The 24,757-nt window shown below is 48.8% G+C and overlaps 1 protein-coding gene across 4 annotated transcripts in view; it reads left to right on the top strand.

Moving 5' to 3' along the window:
- Positions 1–24,757, top strand: part of TSPAN14 (tetraspanin 14) — a 50,893-nt gene that overhangs the window by 22,500 nt on the left and 3,636 nt on the right. For 3 of the 4 annotated variants that reach the window (XM_045842080.1, XM_045842079.1, XM_045842081.1), the window contains 6 exons: positions 2,527–2,624; positions 17,068–17,118; positions 18,765–18,911; positions 20,193–20,363; positions 22,474–22,599; positions 23,739–23,783. In XM_045842080.1, the coding sequence (XP_045698036.1) occupies positions 2,544–2,624; positions 17,068–17,118; positions 18,765–18,911; positions 20,193–20,363; positions 22,474–22,599; positions 23,739–23,783 (621 nt within the window). In that variant the 5' untranslated portion in view covers positions 2,527–2,543. The remainder of the gene's footprint in view (positions 1–2,526; positions 2,625–17,067; positions 17,119–18,764; positions 18,912–20,192; positions 20,364–22,473; positions 22,600–23,738; positions 23,784–24,757) is intronic. The other variant, XM_045842082.1, reaches the window with a different exon arrangement.

Raw genomic sequence — 24,757 nt, 5'->3', positions numbered from 1 at the left:
TGAGGTCTTTGTTTTCCCAGTTTTGCCCTGGTGACCATCTGCACCTGGCTGTAAATTGCTCGGGCTGTTGTGTTCAGCTGTCTCAGTTTCCCTATTCCACTTGGTAAGGAATTTTCCTAGTTTCTCACTATCCTGTCTCAGGACCAGTCACTTTGGAGTCATTTTGGCTCAATTTTGGGTGCTGATGTAATATTTTCAGCACCACTGCCTTTATTGACTTCTTGGGATTCTCTCTGTAAATGTGGCTAACACTTCAGGCTGGCAGCTCAGGAGTACTCATCAGTCTTCATTCACCCTTCATTGAGGTTCCGAAGGCACTGAGCCAGGAGCTTAGCACTGGCTCTGTTCCCTCCAAACCAAAGGCCAGCAGGCCCTGTGCTAGGATGTGGCTTAGGCTGGGGTCCAAACAAGTTGTCCCATTACCTCTTTAATTTGAATTCTGAGCTGTGCCTATGTGGACACTAGACTCTTCTTATATGTGACATTGAAGTTCAGGACCTGCTTCTCCATCCCTGACCTGTGAAACAGAGAGCAGCCTAAGAGCAAGAGGCAGCTTTTCCTCCCTGCAGGGAAGGAGAGTAGGACTGGGAGTGGAGGATGGGAGGCAGCTCTCCTCGCCTTGCTGTGAGTTGAATGCCTTCCCTTCCCATGTGGAGGCATCAACAAGTGGGTGAAGAACCTCCAGAGTGTGGGGCCCTGAAGTCTGTATTTAGACCCAGTCACTCAGATGCTGCCAGCTGGTCTCCTCAACACCAGTGACATTAGGGATCAGTTGCCAAGAGCCCTGTTTTAGGTGAGGATGCTGAGGCCTTCAGAGGGTAGGGGCTTGTCTAGGGTCAGGTTGTGTTGCTGAAGGAAGGAGTGTCTGCTTCGGAGCTCCTGCTCCTCTCCGTGGAGCCACCTGTGTAGCCCAGGCTGTGCTCAGGCCTCCTGTGTGTCCTTGTGTCCAGTAGTGGCCTTCAGGGTTGTATTCACACTCAATAATTCTTGGAGGGGTCTTTGTGGAAGTGCTGTTCTGGTGGCGGGATGGGGAGGTGGGATGGGGCTGCTGGCTTTTGAGACCAGACTGGCCTGTCTTTCCCAACAGGCCACAGACCACTCTCCCATCCCTCTTGAAGGGAGGGGACAAGCCAATGGTGGAGTGCAGACTGTGCCTGTTGATGCTGCTCTGTGGGAAGGATGGTTGAGCCGTCACAACACCCACTTCTAGAGGACTGTGGTTTTCATGTCCCTGCATGGCACCGCTTTCTCAGAACAGCGGCCAGGCCCTGAGGCTGCCTCACAAGAAATGCAGCAGCCTCTCGTGCAGCGTGGCAGACACTAGTTTATTACTGGTGGTTGTGGGTGGGTTGTGTCCTCATTGCCAGTAGCCTTGTTTGTTTTTGCCTTCGTCCTGTTATGTTAGGAGATCTGAGAATTGGGAGGCAAACAGGGCTGGGGTTGAGCACTCCGCTGTAGGCCTCAGGTCCTGCCTTACCCTACAGTCAGCTGGAGGTACCACCCACCTTTCTCATCCTTCAGTCACAGTGTTGGCTGCAGGGCGTGGTGGAGTGAGGGGTTCTGGGTCAGGCCTTCTGAATTCCCCTTTGAGGGTACCTACTTTTTGTAGGATACTCTGAGAGTCTTTGGGGGACAGACTCAGATAAAAAAGAGTGACCCCAGCCCCCAGCCTTCACTATGTGCAGTTTATAGAGTGTTTTGTAGTTTAAGGACGAAACAATGGTCTTTGTTAGTGGGAGTAGTGTGGGGTAGAGGGGAGGTTAAGCAAGGGAGGAAGAGGAGGGGGGAATGAGCTCGTAGGATTTCCCTGCCAAGGCCAGGATGCTCTGCCTTCCTTACCTCTGTGGGGGCTGAACTCGAGAGGTTGTCTCAGAAAATTTTAGGTGAATAAATACGGAGCCTTAATTTTGGCTTTTCTTTACTGGCCAGTGGTAGATGATGTCCAAACTTGGCCAGTGTTAGATTTTGTGTTATCTTGTCAAAGTGTTTGAGTCCCGTTTCTTCATTTGGCTGTCCCTTCCTGCTGCTCTGCCCCAGGTAGTGGTAGGTGGAAAGAACATGGTCTGTGGAATCCGTCCTCAGTTCAGATCCTGGGGCCTGTTGTTTTTTTCCTTGTCCTTGAACAAGTCACATAACTTTTCTGAATCCTTGTTTTTCCCACTGTGAAGTGGAAAAATCAATACCCAATGGAGAGGTGATGAGGTGAATGTTTAAGGAGGAATGGGGCAGAAATCCTAGTATTTAGGAGATAGTTAAAAAATAGCCATTTTCCATTCTTTCAGAAATACTTCTCATTTTTTGGGCTGTTTTCAGAAAGTTGACTTAACCTGATTTTTGCCTAAGTTATAGCTGGCACTGATAGCAACCCTGTTCCTGGATGAGTGCAAGAACATGGGGAAACAATTTGGAGATTTCTGGAGTCTGTGTATGAGCCTTGTATTTTCTCTTTCTTTGGGAAGCAGGTTTTGGGGTGGTGGTTTGGAACTGAACCAGCAGCTATCTCATGGCTCCCACATCTCTCCACAGATCCTGCTTCACAGAAGATGCACTATTATCGATACTCTAATGCTGAGGTCAGCTGCTGGTACAAGTACCTCCTCTTCAGTTACAACATTGTCTTCTGGGTGAGTGGATGGGAGTGGCCACACTCCCTTGCTTAGTCCTTTATTTAGTAAATTATAATTTTTCACATACTTTTGACTTGCCAGGCCCTCTGAAGCTCTGGATGGATTGGTAGGCAGGGTTGGTCAGCCCTGCTTTAAGCAACAAGTAAATTATAATATGGACCCTTAAGTGCTGTGATGGGGAAGGCCAGGGTGATTGAAAACTAGCCTAATTCAATGGTCTAGGTGGTCTGGTAATTGAATACCAGACTACTCCAGCTTTGGGGGTTCAGGAAAACTTGGGGCTGTAGTCCAGATATGTGTTTGTCTCCCCACATCCCTGCCTCATTCCTGCCCCAGGAATGTCCCAAAGAGACATCAGAGCAGAGTAGTTTGTGTGTATCTGCCGGTGGGCCAGGCCCTCTTCTAGACTCTGGGAGTTAAGACTGGGCAAGGGCAACTGAAGCCCTGCCCTGTGATGCTGGGTTTAACCAAAAGTGGTGTTAGCCTACTGAGCAATGGAGCACAGAGGGAAAAGCTCCCTTAATGAGGGTGGTCAGAAAACAACATTATGATGAGGTGACTTATGGGCTGAGACCTGAATATGAGTGAAGAGGCAGCCTCATGGAGACGGGAGGATAGCCCCAGGCCGGGAGAATAGCATTTGCAAAAGGTCTGAGGCAGGAATGAGCTTGGCATAAGCAAGGCACAAAAAGAAGGCCATATGGCTGGAGCTGAGTACAGAGGAGAGGAGACACAGGTGATGAGAGAGGCAGGAAGGGGCCAGGTCATGTGGGACCATGCAGTTCTCAGTAAGTAGTTGGAATTACTTTCTGCTGTTTTTTTAGTAACTCCTGGTAGGTTATTAGTTGGATGGTGTGATCTGATTTTGGGATGATTCTGCAGAGAGGGGATGGATGGTAGTAGCCATGTTCTGAGGTGGAACGTTGGGGCAGAAGGGTGTGGAATGCCAGTCACATAGAGATGTCACTTTCATGTGTAAGTGGCCATTCTGGAGCCTTAACCACCATCACAGGAGGGGTGCACTGGATGAGATCATGGAAGGAGAGCATGTTGACGGAGAAGAGGAGAGGTCTGGATATTGAGCCCTGGGATGCTGGAGGTGGGGTTGAGATGGAAAGTCCACTCCAAAGTTGGCTGTGAGTGAGTGGCCTGAGGTGAAAGGAAGCCCTGGAGATTCTGTGTTGTGGAAGACTTGAGAGGAAGCCTTTCAAGAAGAAAGGAGCAATCAGCTGTACCACAGATGAAGTAGGAAGAGAACAGAAAATTGTCATTGGCTTTGACGGGGCAGGGGTTGTTGGTGACCTTGACCAGCACTGCTGTTTGCTCTGGGGGGACTGAAACCCAGCTGGAGTTGGCTGAGGAGCTGGTGGGATGTGAGGAAGTGGAGAGTGGTGGTTCTTTCAAGGGCTTTTGCCTAAAAGAGGAGCAGAACAGTTGGACAGTGGCTGGCCCAGGGGTTCAGAGAGATGCACCGTGTGTGTTGCCAGTGGGATTGGTCCAGGGAGGGGCAGACCTTGATTTTTCTGTGCAGGAGGGTGGGGGGACATGATCATGCACAAAGGAATGGCTGTGATGCCACATTTTGTCCCTACTGTGGGTTTTGGCATTTCCTATTTGGATTGGAACTTTTTTCCTTTAAATTTATTTTTAATTATAGTTGACATTCAATATCACATTAGTGTCAGGTGTACAACATGGTGAGTCAACATTTATATACCTTATGAAGTAATCATCACAATATATCTAATAACCATCTGACTTTCACACTTGGTTATACAGCATCATCTCCTGGTGATTGTCTCCAAGTTTTGGGGTTTTCTATCCTGGAGAAGTAGGGTAGGATTCAGTGGCTTGGCTGTGCACCTCAGGTCTTTTCCTGTGCTCAGACAACATTTCACCAACTTCATCGTTGCTCCTGAAGTAGGGCAGTGCCAGACTTTTCACGTGGTTCCTGTGGGCCTGCCCTTTCTAATGGGAGGACTGGCTGTATCCTCAAGACTTGTGGCTTCCCAGACCTGCATTGCTCCCTGTCTTGAGGCAGTCCTCTGGCCCCACCTGGAGTCCCCACCCCCCAGCTAATTGTATGGTGGAGAGCCATCTGGCCTAGGCGGGCAGTCTCACACTTTGGCCAGTTGTACACCCAGCTGTCATTATCACTGCCAGCTGTGCTCGTTTGGCCTTGTGACTTGACCTCTGATTCTCATTCTGATTTTTGTAGCTAGAGGGAACCTACTGCTGCTGTGGCTGAGGGCTCTGATATCTCTGTGTCTTCAGAGGATTTTCAGGACAGATTTCTTGCTCTTGAGCTTTTTTCCCTTGCCTGATAGTATCTTTGCAGCACCAAATTCAAATAGTGGACTCCACGAACCCAGAATCATAGCCGTCTGTTTGGTGATTGAAGGGTGCTGCAGCTTTATTGGAGTTTTGCAGAATTGTCATTGTGTGCGTTGGGAGAGTTAATCATTTCTCAGTTAGTGTGCACTGGGGCGGAACAGGAAGGGACACAAAGGAACAGTCAGGAAAATGAGTCCTGAGAGAGCTTGCTGGGGAAATTCATAGGGTGAGGCCAGGTGCCTGGCTGGGAGAGGCTACCTGGCCCTTCCCTGCTAAGTTCTTGGCGGTGATTTGTTGTCTTCATCTACACAGGAGCTGGGAATGTAGAGAATTGGGGTGTAAAGCTCTCAGGGACATACACAGTGCAGCAGAAGGCTTGTGGGGGCCAGTCCGGACTCACACCTGAACTAGTGACCTTGATAAACCTTAGTAGTTTCATTGTGAAATACAGTTCTCACCTGCCTGCTGCCTGCCTCAAACGGTTGCTGAAAATGTCTAAAATGATATGCTAAGCCCTTACCTTCTTAGAGAAGTTCCTTTTTTTAAAAAAAAGAGAATAATATAATGAATGGTCATGTTCCTATCACCTGGCTTCAGAAATTACCATCTTATCCAGTCTTGTGTAATTCTTACCCTACCCCCACCACCTGGATATTTTGAAGCAAAATACAGTTAGACTATTGTGCACAGAGTTTTTATAATACTTATTTTATTTTGATGAATTAACAATGACTAGTGGAGCAGGAGGACTGCGTGGGCTCAGCAGGCAGGTTTGGGTATGTAGAAGGCAACCTGTGGTTTCTTTGACCAATTCTGGGTGCCCAAGCAAGCCCAGGTTTATTTAGCAGTTTCTTATTCAGAATTATTTTCACAGCAACATTCTTTATTGCAAACACCTGTAAATCTCTAACAGCTTTCTTAAGCTTCTCTCCCTTCAGTTTAGGGGCAGGGATTTTTTCCAAGAGGCAGGTCATGATAACACTCACATAGGGTGAGAAATGTGGGTGCCACCGATGTCGGTCTCAGTTCTGAACTTTCTGAACTGTGTTTTACCGAGTGAGCATGGAGCTGGGCTTCATGGTGCTCGTATCTTAGGGATGTTAGGCAGGACACAGTGCTCCCAGCCAACATAGCATTTTGAAGGCCCTAGCATTTTTAAAAAATTATTATAATCATTCTTTGGTTATTGTAGGCCTGTTTCTAGGGCAAAATCTCACTTTGACTTAGGGAAATGCAAATCAAAACCACAGAGAGATACCACTTTACACCCATGAGGATGGCTATTATGAAAAGAACAGAACATAACAGATGTTGGCAAGGATGTGGAGAAATTGGAACCCATGTGCACTGTTTGTGAGACTGTAAAATGGTGCAGCTGCTATGGAAAATAGTGTGGTGGCTTCTCAAAAAGTTAAAAAGTTGAATTTCTGTATGATCCTGCAGTTCTACTTCTGGGCATTATACCCAGAATAATTGAAATCACGATCTTAAAAAGAGATATTTGTGCATCCATGTTCATAACAGCATTATTCACAATAGCCAAGGGGTAGAAATAACCCAGTGTCTACTGATGGATGAATGGATAACAAAATGTGGTATACACATGCAGTGGAATATTATTCAGCCTTAAAAAGGGAGGCAGTCCTGTCACATGCTACAACGTGGGTGAACCTTGAGGACATTATGCTAAGTGAAATAAGCAGGACACAAAAGGACAAACACTGTATGATTCCACTTATATGATTGTACCCAGAGGGGTCAAATTCATAGAAACAGAAAGTAAAAGAGTGTTTGCTAGGGATTGGGGTGGGACAAATGGGAAGTTACTGTTTAATGGGTAGAGGGTCGTTTTTGCAAGATAAAAAGCTCTGTGGATAGTGGTGATGGTGGCACAATGCTGTGAGTACACTGAGTACCACTAAGCTGTACGCTTAAAAATGGCTAATTTGATATTATGTATACTTACCACAATTAAAAACTAAAAAACAGATCTCACTTGGGCTTGCAGAGGAAGGGAAGCTGGGAGAGGTGAGTGTCGGAGGAACAGTGTCAGCCCTTTGTCTTCATTCTCTGTCATTCCACCTGGCTCCACAAAGAAACTGGGCTTCCTGGTTTTCCTGAGTGAGTCCTGTAGAGAGGTGATTCAGATGAGCTCTGCAGTTCCAGGATTGCTTCCCACCACAGACACTGAGTTTGATCTGCAACGTTTCCGAGAAAACCCTTGCCTGAATCTATTTCAGAGGAGGATTGATGAAGGGATGGACTGAGGCTCCTTGCGAGCACAGACAACACCCCTGTTACCTGTTACAGAGGAGAGAGCCCCCTGCCACTGTCTTCCTCAGCAACTTGGGCAGGTCTGAGCCACAGCGTCCCTGCTTACAAAATGCAGGAATTAGGTTCTGAGCCTACTGTGCAGCCTGTTTCTGAGTGAGAGGCGAGCCATGGCCAGGCCCCTTCCTTCCTTCCTTCCTTCCTTCCTTCCTTCCTTCCTTCCTTCCTTCCTTCCTATGCCTCCATGAGTACAGTGTACATGTAATTTATGGTCCAAATTGAGAAACTTAAGGTTATTTATTAAGAGAGGTTATTATGAATTTTGCCAGAACAACTGGTGTCCCTGAGGACTGTCCTAGGCAAACCAGGACATGTGGTCACCCAACCCAAGAGAGGCAAAGCAAGTCTGATGGGGAAGGACTTAAAAGGTTATCTCCCTTCTCCTGCCCTTGTTCACAGCATCTTTGTGGGTGGAGAGTCTTACTCTCTTCCTCTGGTCTTTATTGTGCTCCTTCTCTGCTGGGGAGGAGAGTCAGTACCTCCTGTGATAGGCTGATAGGCAATTGCCCATGTGCGAGCTGGACTCTGTCCAGGTAATATTAGACCTCAGGGCCTGATCCCAGGTCTGAGTGCAGATGCTGTCTCCTCTTCCATCCCTGGGTAATTGATGCAGTCAAAAAGGAAAAGGCTAGTGTTTTTTCATGAAGTGTCTTTTCATTTTCACTGCTGAGAAGTAGTGGTACCATTTTCTCTTCAAGTTTTATTTAAAAAACGTTTGCAATTACATGGAAATTCTGCACAAGGCATCCCAACTTGACTACATTCTTTCCACCATGCTCTGTTCGTCTGTGATGGTGCCCTTGGCCTTGCAGCCCCGAGGTCTGCGCTTTCGTGTCCACATCACCTGGTGTGGAACATTTCAGGTTGCTACAGAGGTTTCCTGATTGTTTTTGGAAATTCCCATATTGGGCATTTAGGTGGTTTTCTTTTTTCTTTTTGATAGATTCTTCCCTGTGGGAAAAGGAGGGAGATTATTTGCTGAGATCAATTCCCAGGAGGGAGATTGATGGGTCAGGAGGTGTGTACATTGTTTTGACTGGCCTGGCATGTTTATTTCGCCCAAATTGCTTCTCCAGAAGGGCTGTCCCAATTCTTAAGAAACAGATCACCTCATTACAAATGGGTATGTGTGTAATTTTCCATGTTTTTGCTTCCCAAGGCAGAGGTCAAGGATTGCTTAATCAGAGACTCCACTACAACTGGGAGTTGCCTGTGAAGCTGACCCTGCAGGGCCTCAGTTCCTGATCACCCCCACTCAGGCAAGCACGAGGAGAAGACCCCCAGTAGGGATTTCTGAGGAAGGGCCATTTCTGGGCACTGCTGCTACACCCTGGCACTTGTGATTGTTATTTACTCACAGGGTAGTGCCAAGTCTATCTGACTGGTGTGTGTGTGCATAACTGTGCATCCTTTGCCACTGCATAGCCAGCATGGCCCAGGTTGCTGGAATAGTTTATCTTCTGTGTGGGAATGTCTCATTCTCATCTTGTTTGTGCCTTTCTTTTCCCCTCCAAAAAGATTTTTAAAAATATCACCACTACTGAGGTGTAAATGAGACAGAATAACATTTAGCCACTTCCAGCATGTAGTTCAGAGAGCTGACAACTGTGTACCTATGTGACCACCATCACCACAGCAGAGACAGAAAACATCTCCACCACCTCAGAAATGTCTCTGTGCCCCTCTGCAGTCATTCTCCTCGTCCCTCTGTGGACAGGTAGCTGCTGATCTGCCTTCTGTCGCCATAAATTAGGTGTGACTTGTGAATCTGACTTTTAGGTGATTTCTTTTTCTTTTTATTTTTTAACTTTGTTAATTTCTTTTTAAAAATTTAAAAATTAGTTTTTATTGATTTTATTGATTTACTTTTATTATTTCCTTATTTTTTATTATCTCCTTCTTTCTATTCACTTTGGGATTATTTTGCTGGTTTTCTAGCATCTAAGGTAGAAAATTAGATTATTGATTTAAAATTTTTTACCTAGTATAAATATTTCATGCTATATGTTTTCTGCACCCCATACATTTTTTTAATCCCCACACAAGGATATGTTTATTCATTTAGGGGGGGAGAGAGAGAGAGAAAGAGAAATATCAGTGTGAGAGAGGAACATCTATGGTTGCCTCCTGTACACACTCTGACCAGGGATCGAACCCACAACCTAGGTATGTGCCCTGGTGGGGGATTGATGATGTTCCAACCAACTGAGTCACCCTGGCCAGGGCTACATCCCATATATTTTGATATGCTTTAATTTAGTTTGGTTAAAATATCATCTTGTATATGCATAATCTATGTAATGTGTCCTTTCTTCTTCCCTCTGGCTCACTTTAAGAGTTTCTCTTTATTCTATTTCTGATAGTTTCATTTGGATCTTTTCTATATTTTCTGTTTCTCTCCTGATTATGTTAATTTTTCCTTTAACTTCCTAAGCCTATTTACAATATCTGTTTTAGAATCTTTGCTAATTCCATTTTCTTTGTCATTTCTGTCTTTTTCTAGTGATTAATTTTTTTCTTACTATAGGTCATAGTTTCCCCCCTTTCTGCCTAACTGGTAACCTCAACTAGATGCTGTTCTACCAAAGTATTCTTACTGTCTTGTTCAGCTTAGGCTGACATAACAAAGTACCACAGGGTGGTTGACTTCACAGAAACTTATTTTCTCACATTTCTGGAGGCTGGAAGTCCGAGGGCAGGGTACTGGCATGGCCAGGTTCTTGTGCATGCTCTTTTCCTGGCTGGCAGATGGCTGTCTTCTTTCTGTGTCCTCCCATGCAGAGAGAGAGTGCTCTGGTTTCTCTTCTCCTTAGGACACTAATCATGGAGGCCCCACCCTTGTGACTCCTCTAACCCTGATCATCTCCCCAAAGCCCCACCTCAAAATGCCATCACAGTGGGCGTCAGGGCTTCAACATATGGAATTGAAGGGCGGAGAGGACCCACAAACATTCAGTTCAGGCCATAACACTTCCTTGACAGTATTATGTCATTTGAGTCTGACATCTTTTGTTAAATATTGTGTGTGAGATTCATTCATGCTGTTGTACGAAGTTATAGACGATTCATTCTCGTTGTCGTGTGACGTTCTGCTGTGGAAATGTATCCTTTGGGTTATTTACAGTGTTAGGATCTTAAGACCTGTTGAAGTAATGTAAAAACATACCAGGATTGTAGACCTGAATTATAGAGAAATTCCTGGGGCTCATGTGGCCAAACTGAAGGAAATCCTGTCTTTCGTCTCTAGATCCAGATGGTTTCAGTGTGATAGCAGAGTGCAGAACTTGGCTTTCAGGACAGGCCTGGCCCCCTGCCTGTTTTTGCACATACAATGTTAGGGGAACGCAGCCCTGCCTGTTCGTTTATGTGTCATCTGTGGCTGCTCCCCTGCTGTAACAGTGGAGTTGAGTAGTTGAAACAGTACTCGAAGCCGAACGTATTTGCCATCTGCCTTATAGAAATGCAGAGCCCTGACTTACTCATTTGGTTTTCTGCCCACTGTTAGTCACTGAACTGTGCCAGTGATGGCAGAGACTGGGGTGGGGGTGAGGCTGGGTTGGGGGTTCCTTCTCTCAGTTGCTTGGGTTGCTGCTTGTAAACTGCCTTGGATAACCCTGCCCTCCTTCCTTCCTTTCAAAGGCTTTGATGCAGTCAGATTCCTGGGTGGGGCTTGATGGCAGGGGGCTCTCTGTTATCAGGGAACACAGAGACTTCTGTAGAAGCTGCCCCAGAACACCCTGGGTAGTCCTCACCCCTCCCTGCTGGGGCCCCTGGCATGGGTTCACTGGCTGTGCTGAGAAGGGCACACGTGCTTCTAATTCTCAGAACCACCCTTCCGGCAGGAGGAAAAGCTGCTGTGTGATAGCTGTGTGACCCTGTGCAAGGCACCATCCTGTCCTGGGCTCTGTTTCCCTCTGTAACGAGGAAGTGGGGCTCCAGCGTCCCTTCCGGCTCCCAGACCTCCCAGATTCCCACTGAGAAGTGGCTTGGTTTAGACTCTTAATGTGGGACCAGTTTGAAAGGAACATTCCCTGTTCTGTATAGGGTTCAGAGTGGCCACAATCTTGAGGGGCAAGGCCTTCTAACCCTGACAATCCCTGGTCCTTGTCCTCAGTCCACTGGGTTCTCAGGACCAAGTTGGGATTAAGGTCTGTGCTCTCTGGCATCCTTTCTGGCCAGTACTTGAATTGTTGGCTTTTTAAAAAAGATTTTATTTATTTATTTTTAGGGAGGGAGAAAGAGAAGGAGAGAAACATTAATGTGTAGTTGCCTTTTGTGCATTCCCCACTGGGGACCTGGCCCACAGCCTAGGCATGTGACCCAAACTGGGAATCGAACCAACGACCCCCTGGTTCGCAGGCTGGCACTCACTCCACTGAGCCACACTAGCCAGGGCTGAATTGTTGGCTTTTTAAGTGGGCACAAACATCTCTGGTGTTCTCTGAACTCCCTAGGCCTGGAGTCAGGATTCTGGAGAATGCCAAGAGCATGGAGTTTCCACCTGGCATGATGTATGATGGCAAAGTTGAGACAGCAGGAAGTGCATAGATCTTTGTAGATCACCAGTCTCTGCTTGATTTGGCAGATCGGCTAACTGAGGTCCAGGAGAGGGATGGCTGGCTCAAGGCAGCTGGGTGAGTTAGGAACAGAGGTATGACTCTGTGCTGGCTTCTTCCACTCCTGCCCTGTTTTCTTTCTGTCATTCTTTCCTGTCTCACTTGAAAAGCCTCTAGAAGGCTCTGTTTCCTTAAACTCCAATTTACTCTTGTCTCTGGAGACCCAATAAAACAAGATGCCTCTGGAAGGAAGGACCTTGTCTTAGGACAAAAATTAGCGCTGAGGGTTTTCTGTGTGTGGGCAGCACGTACAGTGTTTTCAGTTCAGCAAATGCTGATGGCGTCTTGAAGGCCCCTCCATGCTTCTGCTCTGCCTCCTTCACAGGAGGGAAAGGCCTGCTCAGAACGGCTCTGTGCCCCAGGGTAAGTACGTGACATCTGATACCTCTTTCAATCCTACAACTCTTCTATGACCCAGGGTGGGTCACCCCATTTTGTAGAGGAAAACAGGCTTAGAGAAGTGCCCAGAATTGCATGAGGTCCAGTGTCTGTGAGGTTGCAGGGTGGAGATCAGAGCCAGGACCACTGACCTGTGCTGTTTGTTTGCTCAGCGCTGCCCTGGCCGGCCATGAGTTTCAAAGGCTTACTCTTTCTTGGTTTTCCATCTGGTTTTCTCTGAGGCTCCCAAGGGAGGCCCAGGGGAAGAAGCTTTGTGAGCGTTAGCCTGTGTCAGCCAGCCAGGGGAGTTTGCAAGAACCAGAGGCCAGCAGGGCAGAGCCTGAAGTGTTGCGTTGCTGCTGTTGCTGCTGCTTTGCCTCAAGCAGTTGAGTAAAGACCTCTGGGCCCACATGGATTGCCCAAGTATATGACATTTTGCAAGGGACCTAGGCCACTAAATTTTAGGTGACAAGAGGCTGCTTTTGACATGCTTGGTTTTGGAACCCTCCTTCAGTCCACCAGGGCCTGGCCAGATGTCTACACTTCTGTCATGACTTGACCCTCCTTAGGTGAAATACCATAGGCTTGTTCCCATGGTGAGTGGATTTTGTGTGGCTTTTATGTCAGGGTCAGGGCTGGACCAGCCCAGAGTGTGCCAGAAGACCTCTCACCTTCTTTCATAGGATCCTTTGCTTAAGGTGGAAAGGTCAGTATTGAATCTTCACAGTGGCAACCCCTTCTCCCTCAAAAGGGATTCTACTCCTTTGGCCATTTGCCCTGGTTGGGACACAGTGATCTTCACCACCTGATGGACAGTGGGGGCCCTTGGTTTTGTACAGCTAAGAAGACCCTTCCGTGAAGCTCCCACACCTATGGGCCCCTGTGACTGGCCCCTCTTCCTGGCCTGGGTGGCTGTCCTGTGGATGGTGAGATAATGGATGTTAGGAGGGTTAGAGATGCTCAGGTTTGATCTTAACTCATGGCCACTAGCTAGCCATGTGACTTTGGGAAAATAACCAAATCTGAGTTTTCCTATTTGAAAAATAGTGGTAAATGTACCAGTGTTCTGGGCATGAAAGGGCTTCTTTGGGTGCATGAAGTGTTTAACACAGCGCCTGGCAAGCAGGGAAGGTGGTGCTGCTCCCCATGGTGATCACTGCAGTATACATGCCTGATGGTCCAAGGCTGGCCTCCCTTTGAGCTCGGTGGGAATCGGACCTCATTCTGTGGGAAGGAGTTTAATCAGGTGATAGAAGAGAGACAGGGAAGGTTACTCTGAAGCTGGAAGGCACCCAGCTGAGCTGTCACTCCCAAATGGTTGGCAGCTTTTGAGGACAGCCCTATGAACCATGTGTTTGAGAGTTTCCCTGGGAGCTCGGTGAAGCTGGTGAGGATCCTGGCTCATTTACAGGGTTGTCGTATGAGCTCCCAGACAGGTCACTTTCCTGTCTGGTTCTTCTTCGGTCAGCTTGTCTCTAAAACAAGCATGGTCACCAAAGTTTCTTCCCTGGGCTGGTATTCATTAAACCCATGATTTGACATGTGACCCCCTAGTTCCTGTCTTTTCTGGTGTGAGTTAACTTTAGTTCTTTAAAACAGAATGGAAAACAACACTGGCCCTTCTTCTGTGAGAGCAGTCCTTGCGAGAGAAGGAGAACTGTGCTTGCTTAGTGATGGGGAGCTGGTCTCTCAAGTGGACTGAGATTCAGTGAGGGATTTCTGTGGTGCAGGCTTTTCTCGCCATCCTATGCGGTGCCAGGTGGTGGGTGGGCTGTCAGGGAATGCAGTTAGGTGAGCTAGAGCACTTGTTGGGGACACTGGGTGGGGGATAGGGATGGACAGCCTCGAGGCCCTATTTTGCCCTGATTCTAATGTCCTTGTGTAGGACTTGGCCTTGGACCTGGGCTAACCTGGGCTTCTGCCTGGCCTTCTCTTGCTTTGAAGGCATTTGGATTGAGTAAGACCTTGGAATGTGCCTGGGAGGGGAGCAGCAAGGATCACAAGCAAGGACTGCTCTGGTCTGAGAGCTCTGGTGACTCACTCATGCCTACTATATACCTACAAGGGCCAAGTCCTCCTTCAAGTTCTTGGGATCAGTCCTAAATAAAACAGAAAGTATCTCTGGCCTCAGAGGGCTTACGTGGGAGACACACGATAGACAGCTCATGTGGTCTTGGATGAGTGTGATAAGGCAAATCAAGCAGGGAAGGCTGTCAGGGGTGATGGGTGGGGAGTGGTCCTCTTAGGACACTAAAGGGAGGCATTCCTATGTTCTGAAGAACATAGGAATGAAGTGAGGGAGGAAACCAGGAGGGATATGGAGGAAGAACATGCTAGGCTGAGGAAATAGTGTCAAGTCTCTAAGACAGGATGAATCTGGTGGGTATAAGAGCTAGTAGCAATGCCAGAGTGGCCTGGGAGTGGGGTTAAGGTGGGGAGACGGGTAGTTCATGGAAAGGAGTGGGGTGTTTGTGGAATGGGGAAGAGCAGGGCGTAGCCTGCTATCTCTGACTGGGTAGGAGCAGATGTTGGAGGTGTGGGCCCAGGCTGGCCGTGGGCCCTTGTGGGCTATGGCAAGGACTTTGAATTTTATTCTGAGTGTAAAAGGAAGTCATTGGAGGGTTTGGAGGAGCAGAGTTATGTATTCTGTGTTTTTAAAGAATCATTCTAGTTGCTTGGGACCTGTGAGGAGACCATGAGGAGGCATCTGAGAGGGTGGAGCGTAGATCGGTGGGAACAGAGAGCTAGGAAGAAAACTGTCCACATACACTATGTGTTTTGGAGGTAGAACCAACAGAGGGTCCTGGCAGTGTGAATTTGGAGGCGTCAAGGATGAGGTTTGGGTTTTTTTCTCTTAAATGAGTGAGTAGATGGGTAGTGGTGCCATAATTTAATAAGGTATGAGTCGGAGGGAGCTGGTTGGGGATCCCTCCAAATGGAGACCAAGGCTCCATTTGGGGGCGTGTTAAGAATTGAAATGCCCTTACATCCCTCAGGTGGACAAGTCAAGTAGATGTTAGAGAATTTGGCTTGGGAGCAGCTGTGGCTGGAGATTTGGCTTTGTGAGTCAGCAGCGTATAGTGTAGATATAATTGAAAGCCATGTAAATTGCAAGATCATCCAGGGAGCTCAGGGCAGTGTGGGGGTTCAGGATTGAGCAGTGAGGTTCGCCAGCATTTAGAGAACTCTGAAGAGGAGGACAAGCCAACAGAAGGGATTGAGAAGGAGTAACAAGGAGGGTGGAAGACGACCGTGAATGTGTACTTTGTGGCACCAAAACTGAGTGGTCTGTGGAGAAGGGAATAATCTTCCATGTCTGCTGAGATGAGATAAATTGAGAAAGAAGATGACCTCCAGCTTTGGCAAGAGAAAGTAAGTCATCAGGGACTTGGAGAATGGTGGGGAGAGAAGCCTACAGGATTCAGCGGACACTGACCGGTCACCTTCAGGCTCACCAGCAGGCAGTCAGTGTGGATGGGAAGGACCATGTGAGCTTGGTGCTGGCTCCAGTGCTTGACACCATGCCTGACCTTAGGATGTGATCGGTCAGCATTTGTTGGATGAATGAGTGAATGAATGAATTAAACAGAGACTTAAGATCTGGGGCCTTCTCCACACTGCCTGGCATTTTGATCTTGGCCCTTTTGGACTGTGTTCCCCTTGAGGGATCAGATCCAGGCAGGGCTTCTTCACTTGGGGTCCATAGGCTGTGTGGGAACCAGCAATAAAAAGTCTGTGAACCCTTTGAAATTCCCTGTAAAATATTGGGCATGTACACATTTTCTGAAACTGGCCTGTGTTGCCAAAAACATTAAGGACTCCCAGGGCTTTCTTTAAGGGGTCTTTCCTTCCCACTCTAGCCACCTGCGGCTAGCAGTGAATCAAGTGCAGGAATGTCCTGAAGCTTGAGAATGCACTTAGGAAAGTTGAGAGCCATGGAGACACCTAGTTGTATTATTTAGCATGAGGTACTAATAAATGGTAGCTAAATACCAGCATAGTATAAAGTAGTTAACCAGAAAAACAGGAGGCTTCATAAAGGTGTTTTGTTTTACATGGAAAAATCCTCTCCGTTCAGGTGTCTATGTGGTGTACTGGGGAGTGAGGGAGGGTGGTGCATGTGAAGCAGCCTAGTCCCAGTGGGTTGCTGCAGGTAGGAAGCCAGGGTTGGGGACTGCTGCTTTTCTGGGGTGAGCATTAATAACTAATGAACCAGCATATCCTGAGCATATCCAACAAATGGCCTTGGTAGCAAATGTCTGTGCTCCAGACTAGGGGCCTGAGGTGGGTGGCAGAGGTGGTGCTGGGCTCTGTTCTCTTGACAGCAGTGCCTTGTTCTATGCAGAGCCTCAGCTGCCCAGGGAGCCTGGGAAGGCACCTGGGCCAGCTGTCTTGAGGGGTGATGTCTTCTTATACACCAGACAGTGCATTGAAAGGAGTAGGGTGTTTGTGGAATGGGGAAGAAACAGGGCATAGCCTGCTGTCTCTGACTGTGTGGGCTATCTAGGACAGCGCCTTCTGAGGTTCTTTGCCTCTGCATGGAGCTGTGGGGGTTGAAGAGGTTTGTCCACATGTTCAGGGAAGGTGTGGGTTATCCAAAGAAACTTGCTGTCCCTTTCATCTGTAGGGGCCAGGAGGCCACCTTGCCCCTGATCCACTCACCGTGGATGTGAGCCAATGACATTCCCCTACTACCAGTGTGGATCCTACTCTAAGAAGCACATTCATGATGCTGGTTTCCAACCTAATTGTCTCTGTATCATCCCCCCAACCCCCAACAGTTGGCTGGAGTTGCCTTCCTTGGAGCTGGACTGTGGGCATGGAGCGAAAAGGTAGGTGTAGCTATCACTGGGACCCTGAGCATCAGACAGCCAGAACCAGGTTGGTTCAGCTTTAATTGTTCCTCCTCCCTCCTCTCACAAGCATTTCTTGTGCAAGGTAATGATTTGTAGTTATTAATCTTCACAGAGCCAGCTCTTGGAAACTTATTAAACTTGCCATGAACACTTCTTTCCCATGCTAGGGTCACTGCTGGTGACCAGGGCTGGGCTGGCTGGGTTTTTGAGCTCTGTGAGTGTGGAGAGCCGTTTTCTGTTCCTGAAAGCTCTAAGTTGCCCTGGCGTTTGTCTGCAGCCAAGTAGGCCTGGGGCCACCTTCCTTGGACCAAGTAGGTCCCTGTATTTATTCCCGAAGCTCCTGTCCTTGCCCACAGAAAGAACCCCTAAACCAGGGAGCAGGCTCTGTTATATGCCCCTGTGGGACAGGTGTAGGCCTCTATGCATCTATGCATCTCCTTGCTCAGCCCGTGGAGGACAGGTGAGGAGGAGAGCCCAGGCTTTTAACATTGGAAAGACAAAGGGCAGTTGGAGCTCCAGGGAGGGTACTAGACTGGATGTGTGCAGTGTGGAGCTGTGGTGCCACCTTTTGCTTTGTGGGTAGGTGGGTGCTGGGGAGGTGGTTAGGGCTGAACAGGGCCCTCACTACAGAGATGGAGGGAGGGGGAGGGGAGAGAAGGAACAAAGGCCAGTAGACTAGGCAGGAACCACTAGGAACTAAAGCTTCCTCTTGAGCCTTAGGCCCAGGGCTCTCTTTCTTCAGTGAGGCCTCCCTTTGCCTCTGGAAGAAGGCAGTAGGAGTGCTTAGATCTCTGGGCTTTCTTGCCGTGGCCTAGGAAATGGATAAGGCCTGCCTTTGGGTTTGGGCACCTTTAAGGTGGCCTGTGAACCCCTAAAAGGCTGGAGCTGAGGTGCAGTGTTTCTGTCCTAGTGACCTGGAAGCAGGTGTAAGTCACTACTCATAGCGGCACCATGTGGCCATCTCCAGAACAACAGCAGCTCAACCTGTAGCTGCCTGGTCCAGGCTTGGTTACCTGGTCTGGCTGTTTTCTCCTCCCTTCTCTGAATCCCAGAAAGTTGCTCTATCCATTTTGGTTGCCACTAGCTACATGTGACTATATTTAAATTAATTGAAATGAAATACAAATTAAAATTCGTTTCTTCAGTTCCACTAGCCACACTTCAGGTACTCAATAGTGCATATGACCAGTGGTTATCATTTTGGACAGTCCAGATGTAGAATGCCACCGTCATCACAGAAAGTTTTATGGATAGTGCTGCCTTTGTGTGCCCTTGGTGAGTGTATTTTGCACAGGGTACCTTAAGCAAAGGCCACAGGGCCCCTCAGGGCTCCCTCCTTCTCAAGGCCTGGCATAGGCACCCTACAGGCTACAATCAAAGTGTTTGGGGGGCAGATTTGTCTGGGAGGAACTCACAGCCTAGGTAGAGACTAGGAATGCTGCATGTGAGGCCTTGGGAGCCAAGGTGGGCAAGGATCTGCTGGGCAGAGGCCTATAAGGGGGCTTGAGCCTTGCAAGGCAGGTCCCTGCCCTCGGTTTAGTTCTATATACAGCCTAGTCCTCCCAGGGCATCCTTGACCCCTTTCAAGGCTGATCTTGCCCTGCTGTCTCTGATTCTTGCAGGGGGTGCTCTCCGACCTCACCAAAGTGACCCGACTGCATGGAATTGACCCTGTGGTGCTGGTGCTGATAGTGGGCGTGGTGATGTTCACACTGGGGTTTGCTGGCTGTGTGGGGGCCCTGCGGGAGAACATCTGCCTGCTCAAGTTTGTGAGTGGCCCCAGGGATAGGGAAGGGGACAGGTAGGGAGTGGGCTGTGCTAGGCAGGCTTATACTTTATCTGGTTGGGCTGGGAGCAGCTCTTGTAAGCCTCCTTGAACCCCAGCAGTGGGGGGTGGGGAGACAGCCCTTTGAACCCTGCTGCCCCAGCAGATGGTAAGATTTCAGGAAATGGTCAGCTGAGCTAGCTCCTCATTGCCAGAGAAAGAGAAGTTGGCCCCTCTAGTTTTCAGCTCACAGGGAGAGGAGTCAACTGCTCACAGGCCAACTCCCTTCTCCCTCTCTTGCCTTTTATCTCCCCTCCCAAGTTCTAAAGGAATTGTTTGTCCACTGCTCACCTTTGCCCTTCCTGGCTAAGATCAGAAGATATTGTTGGTAACATTAGGAAATCGTTTCCTTGCTGCAGGGTATGTTGGAAGTGCCGCGCAGAATCCTTAACTTGCTGGCAGAACTGGGACTCACCCAGAGTTGAGTTTTATATTTAGATACACGTTCATTTTGAAATGCATTCAGTTAAAATTAAATAGCACCTGAGAGGAAAAACACATCATTATGTTTTGCAACATATTATTTGTTGAATTTAATAGATCAAGCTTCCTCTTTCCTGAGCTTAACTTAAAAAGCAAAACATGTGTTTCTTCCCCTAGTTATTTTTTCTTGAAAGTGTTTTGTTTTGTATCTTACTTCTATATGAATGGAGATTCCATTTAGGAATGCTGTGTGTGTGTGTGTGTGTGTGCGCGCGTGCGCGCATACATACATATATACATACATACCCTGTCTTAGGCTGCTGTCTGGCCAGTGAAAATGGCAGTGGGAAGTTGACCTCGATGGAAGGGAGGGATGTAGGTCCTTGCAGAATGCCACCACTGCTGTGGGCAAGGGCAGTTGTGCTTCTGAGACCGCTTTGTGCAGTTGACCATCACATGCCCCCACAGTGAGTGGGCACCAATAACACTGCCAACTCCAGAGTTGTGCAGAGCCCTGCCAGGAAGTTCACGTGTCCTGTGTGAGCTATGCAACCTCAGCAGCTGTGTGCCTGAGTGAGCCTCAGTTTCCTTCCTAGGAAGTGTTTGGCACATTGGCTTGGAACTTTCTCATACTTTCACTCATGAAACAATGCAGTGTATGGGTAGGAATGAGTCCCTCCATTTTACAGATGAGGTGGAATTGCCCAGAATCGTCCAGCTAATGACGTGGGACTCAGGAATAGAGGGTATGGGTCTGGCTGGAAGCCTGGAAGTGTGACCCCACTCTCATCCTCATCCCCAGTTCTGTGGCACCATCGTGCTCATCTTCTTCCTGGAGCTGGCGGTGGCTGTCCTGGCCTTCTTATTCCAGGACTGGGTGAGGGACCGGTTCCGGGAGTTCTTTGAGAGCAACATCAGAGCCTACCGTGATGACATCGACCTGCAGAACCTCATCGACTCCCTTCAGAAAGCTGTAAGTACCGCCTGTGGTGGCACCCTTCTACTGTGCATGCTTTCCTGGTTTGAGTCTGTGTGTGCTGCTTGGGAGCCAGGCTAGCGGGAACATGGCACATGGAGGGCCTAGAGGGGCCACCTCCACGTCAGCTCAGTCAGCTTTGCCTCCTCATGACTACCCAGGGTCCAGGGTTGCTCTTCATGTGCCCTCCCCGCACGTGGATTGGGCAGGCAAGTCCAGCAGTCCCCATGGCCACCCTTCCTCAGGAGCCCGATCTTCTCCTCCCTTTTTGGGGCCCAGACTTCTCTAGCCCTGGCCACTTGGGTGGCCACAGTCCCCTGGGCACTGTGGGTACTGAGGGACAGTGCTTCTCCACCCAAGGCATGTGACTCACTGTCTGAGGCTATTCCTGTCCCCTTCCTCCCCAGGACCTTTTCCCCTTCCTGTTTAAGAGGGCAGAACTGCCTGGAGGAAACTGCCTCAGATAGAGAGGAATGTAGCCTCCCTGGAACATGTCCCTGGGGGTTTGTCTGAGCAGTCCCAGGCCTGGCCTCTTCTCCAGCTGGCCTCTGTGCCCCCTGAATGTGGCTGCACCTGGAGGCTTGGACTGCAGCTGGCCCTCCCCCTGGGAGGAACGCACTCCCCCCACGCCAGCCTGTGCAGGGCTCTTGTTTGGTCTGTGTTCTACCAGAAAACCTCGCTTCCTTAGGAACTTTTACATGGGACACTTGAGTTTTGAGAGTAAATTAGAGAGCATTAATAATAACTATGATCTGCTCTTATTATTAACCAAGACTTGTTTACCCTTATTTCATGTATCATGAGATATAGCAGAACCCCATTTATGAGACCAGAGATCCCTCCTATTTTGTTAACTGTGACCTATGTTAGTTTGTGAAGGTCACCAAGTCCCAGGCATTTTCTAATGACCCTCACTGTGCCTTTTCTGTTCAATGTTGCCATTCTCACTTCATTTTCATGTCATCTTGGGCTCGCTGGTGTAGAGCGAGCCTGGTGGCTCCTCCCCCATTGGCCTGAAAGACACTGTAGTTTTCTCTAATACCTTCCTTTCCTTTCAAGAACAGAATTCCCCAGAGGTCTTCAGTAAATTATGGAACCTCCTAACGAGGCGAGGGTGGGGAAAATGGGATTTTACCTCAGCAGTACAAAAACCCAGAAATCCTGGTTGTGTGTTTGTTATGATTATAGCCATAACCATGTAAGGACAAGTGCAAAAATGAAATATGCTCTTGGGTTGGGGCACCTTTAATGTCACAGTGCTGCTTTCGGTGTGTTTGGTTTTACACCATTTTAGACAAATGGGGTTTCTCTTTGCAGCTACACCACATAGTGGGGGAGGGTGGTGGGGGCAGAGCTTTGACTGTGTCCCATTCACCACAGTTGGGAGTAGACATCCAGTTGCTGGGGTTTTTTGTTCTTGTTTTTTAGAGTTTATTTATTTATTTTTAGAGAGAGGGGAAGGGAGGGAGAAAGAGAGAAAGAAACATCCATGTGTGGTTTCCTCTCACGTGGCCTCTACTGGGGACCTGGACCGCAACCCAGGCATGTGCCCTGACTGGGAATCAAACTGGCGACCTTTTGGTTCACAGCCCATGCTCAATCCACTGAGCCATACCTGTCAGGGCTCAGCTATTTCTGTAAATAAGCAAAAAAGGTAGGTGGGACCAGCTCGGAAATTTCTTGGGGAGGAAAACACTGCCCACCAGATGTTCTCTTAGGGATAGTGGAGGACCACATCAGTGGTGCAGAGGGGCCCCAAGGGGACAGTGAGATGCCTGCTGTGGGCTGGGGGTGGAGAGGAAGGGATCGCTTCAGGTTGAGGAAGGACTGGAGCTGAGCGGCTCTGCCCTGTGCCAAGGGCACCTTGGAGCCAGCCCTGCATGTTGGACCCAGGAGGCATCATGGCTGCAGTTTCCTTCGTAAAGGGCTATCTGGCATGTCGCTCAGCATCTCTGTGCATGTGGGCAGGTCAGTGGAGTGGGCCTTGAGTTCTCTGTGTGGTAGAGAGAGGCACACTGAACCCTGTGTCCCTAGGACTGACCCCCTGTGCTGGGCGGCCACAGCCCTGGCTCAGGAACCCTGATGGCTCTGGGCTCTGTGATTGTAGAACCAGTGCTGCGGAGCGTACGGCCCTGAAGACTGGGACCTCAATGTCTACTTCAACTGCAGTGGTGCCAGCTACAGCCGAGAGAAGTGTGGGGTGCCCTTCTCCTGCTGTGTGCCAGACCCCGCGGTGAGTCGGCCTGCGCCTGGCAGGAAGCACCTGGCCACCCCGGAGCGGAGCAGTTCCTGACTCTGAGTGCTCTGGACGCTTCTCTTCTGCAGATGGAATGAGTGCCCTGCGCACCGTCCATGCACTGCCCAGGGCTCTTCCGGCTCTGAAATCCTCCACAGATAGATTCCAGGAACTTACCTGCATGGCCCACCTTGGCTCTCCTGCTCTGGGTGAAGCGGGAGAAAACCTGCATATCCCTCCCTGGAGGGCTTTCAGTGTATCCAGCCCTGGTCTCCCCTTTTCATTCTCCTTTCTCTAGAGAAAATGCTCAGTTTTTAGAAGCCCTCAGGGGCAGTGGGGGCACATACCACCTGGGATTGGTAGAGAATTCCGTTCTGTCTTCTTCACCTGTTTTCATTCCCAGCCCACAGCCTAGGTCCTTAGGTTTCAGAAACCTGTGAAAGAGCACTGAATGTCTGCCTGAACTGAGTCTGGGCAGGACTGAGCCCTTTATAGAACTTGGTGCAGTTATTACACAGGCCTGGTGCTGAGCCACGGGGCTCTGACCAGCCAGGGCCTCGTCTCTGTTGTACGGGTGAGTCCCCAGCTCAGGAGAGGCTCAGGTGTGCTGCACTTGCACAGCTGCTGTCTGAGGTCTGCACTGTGGCTGGGAATACTGAGTCAGTGTCACTTCCCTCCTGGTACAGGGATTGACCAGCGATGACCCGGGGCAAAGCTGGACTGCTGCCTGTTTCTGTGTGATCTTCAAGCCAAGAATGGTTTTAGACACTTATAAATGGTTGAAAGTAAAGGATAACATTTTTTGACATGTGAAAATTATGTGAAATTCAAATTTCAGTGCCCATAATGCAAATTGTATTGAAATACACCCATGCCCATTCGTTTTATGTTGGCACTGGCTGCTGCCAGCTGCTCCACAGACGAGTCAGAAATACTTATCATCTAGCATTTCGCAGAGAAAGTTTGCCCACCCATCCTAGCCTGAAAGGTTAATCGGCACCATAATTGAAGGACATGAGCTATAATGGAATTTGGACAGGTGTTAACTGGCATTTGGTTGTGACTTTTTCAGAGCCTTCTACCACCAGCTTCTTAAGGGAACAAAAATGACTAATTTTTTTCTGCTTTTCTTACAGCAAAAAGTTGTGAACACGCAGTGTGGATATGATGTCAGGACTCAGGTGAGAGCCCCAGTGCACATAACTCTGTGATCTTCTGGCTTGCTCCCTGTGGCCTAGCTTCCCGATTTAGCACGAGTGCAAATTGGAGTGGGAGAACTGGTGGAGATGAAGTGCAGAGGTGCCACCTGCGCTGGGAGTGAGGTGACCAGTGGCATGCCCTCTGCCTGAGCTGGCGGCAGGACTCGGGAGCAGTGATGGGTGTGGTCTCCAGCCTGTGAGTTATAGTCGCAGATCCTTGCAGTTGCTACATTAGCGGAAAGAGGTCAGATGATAGTTTTGGAGTACAAAGACTACATTTTTAAGAGATTGCTTGGTGTCTACTGTTTAGTGGTCCAGGATGAAGCTGCAGGAGCTTATGATTTGGTCCTGCTGCCATATGGAGGCAGCGGTGACAGTAGGGAGGAAGACGGGTCTCAGGGCAGGACTGGGTCAGTCTTTAGGGCTTTCTTCAGGCCGCAGGGAGTGTGAAGTGAGTCCCCACCCCTTCCTTGCGCTGGTGGCTTTTGGTGATATGAACAACTGTTCTGATGAGAAGGGATCTGTAGACACTCCTGTTGGCCATGTGCGCCTCTGGTTTGGGAAACCTCAAGTCCTTCTGCATTGACCTCCATTCCGCAGAGGTGGGCCTATCTCAACAGCAGCTTGTCCAGTTATGAATTTGATTGCCACCTGTGTTGGATGCTAGGGTTACCATAACAAAGGTTCCACAGATTATGTACCTTAAACAGCAGAAATTTATTTTCTCAGTATCTTGGAGGTTAGAAGTCCTCCTTGGAGGACTCTAAGAAGTCCACCAAGAAACCTCCAATGTTTCTTCTGAGGCTCTTCTTACTAAGACACCAGTCATATTAGATTAGGACCCACCCCAGTGACTTCAGTTTAATCTGTTCACCTCTTTGAATACCTTGTCTCCAAATACAGTCTCATTCTGAGGTGTTGGGAGTCAGGAGTTTAACATGTGAGTTTTAGGGGAA

Source organism: Phyllostomus hastatus, unplaced genomic scaffold (genome assembly GCF_019186645.2).
Source record: "Phyllostomus hastatus isolate PE091 unplaced genomic scaffold, TTU_PhHast_1.1 phas_contig_38, whole genome shotgun sequence".
Taxonomy (NCBI): Eukaryota; Metazoa; Chordata; class Mammalia; order Chiroptera; family Phyllostomidae; genus Phyllostomus; species Phyllostomus hastatus.
The sequence above is the reverse complement of the archived record's forward strand: the minus strand, read 5'-3'. Positions and strand labels throughout refer to the sequence as shown.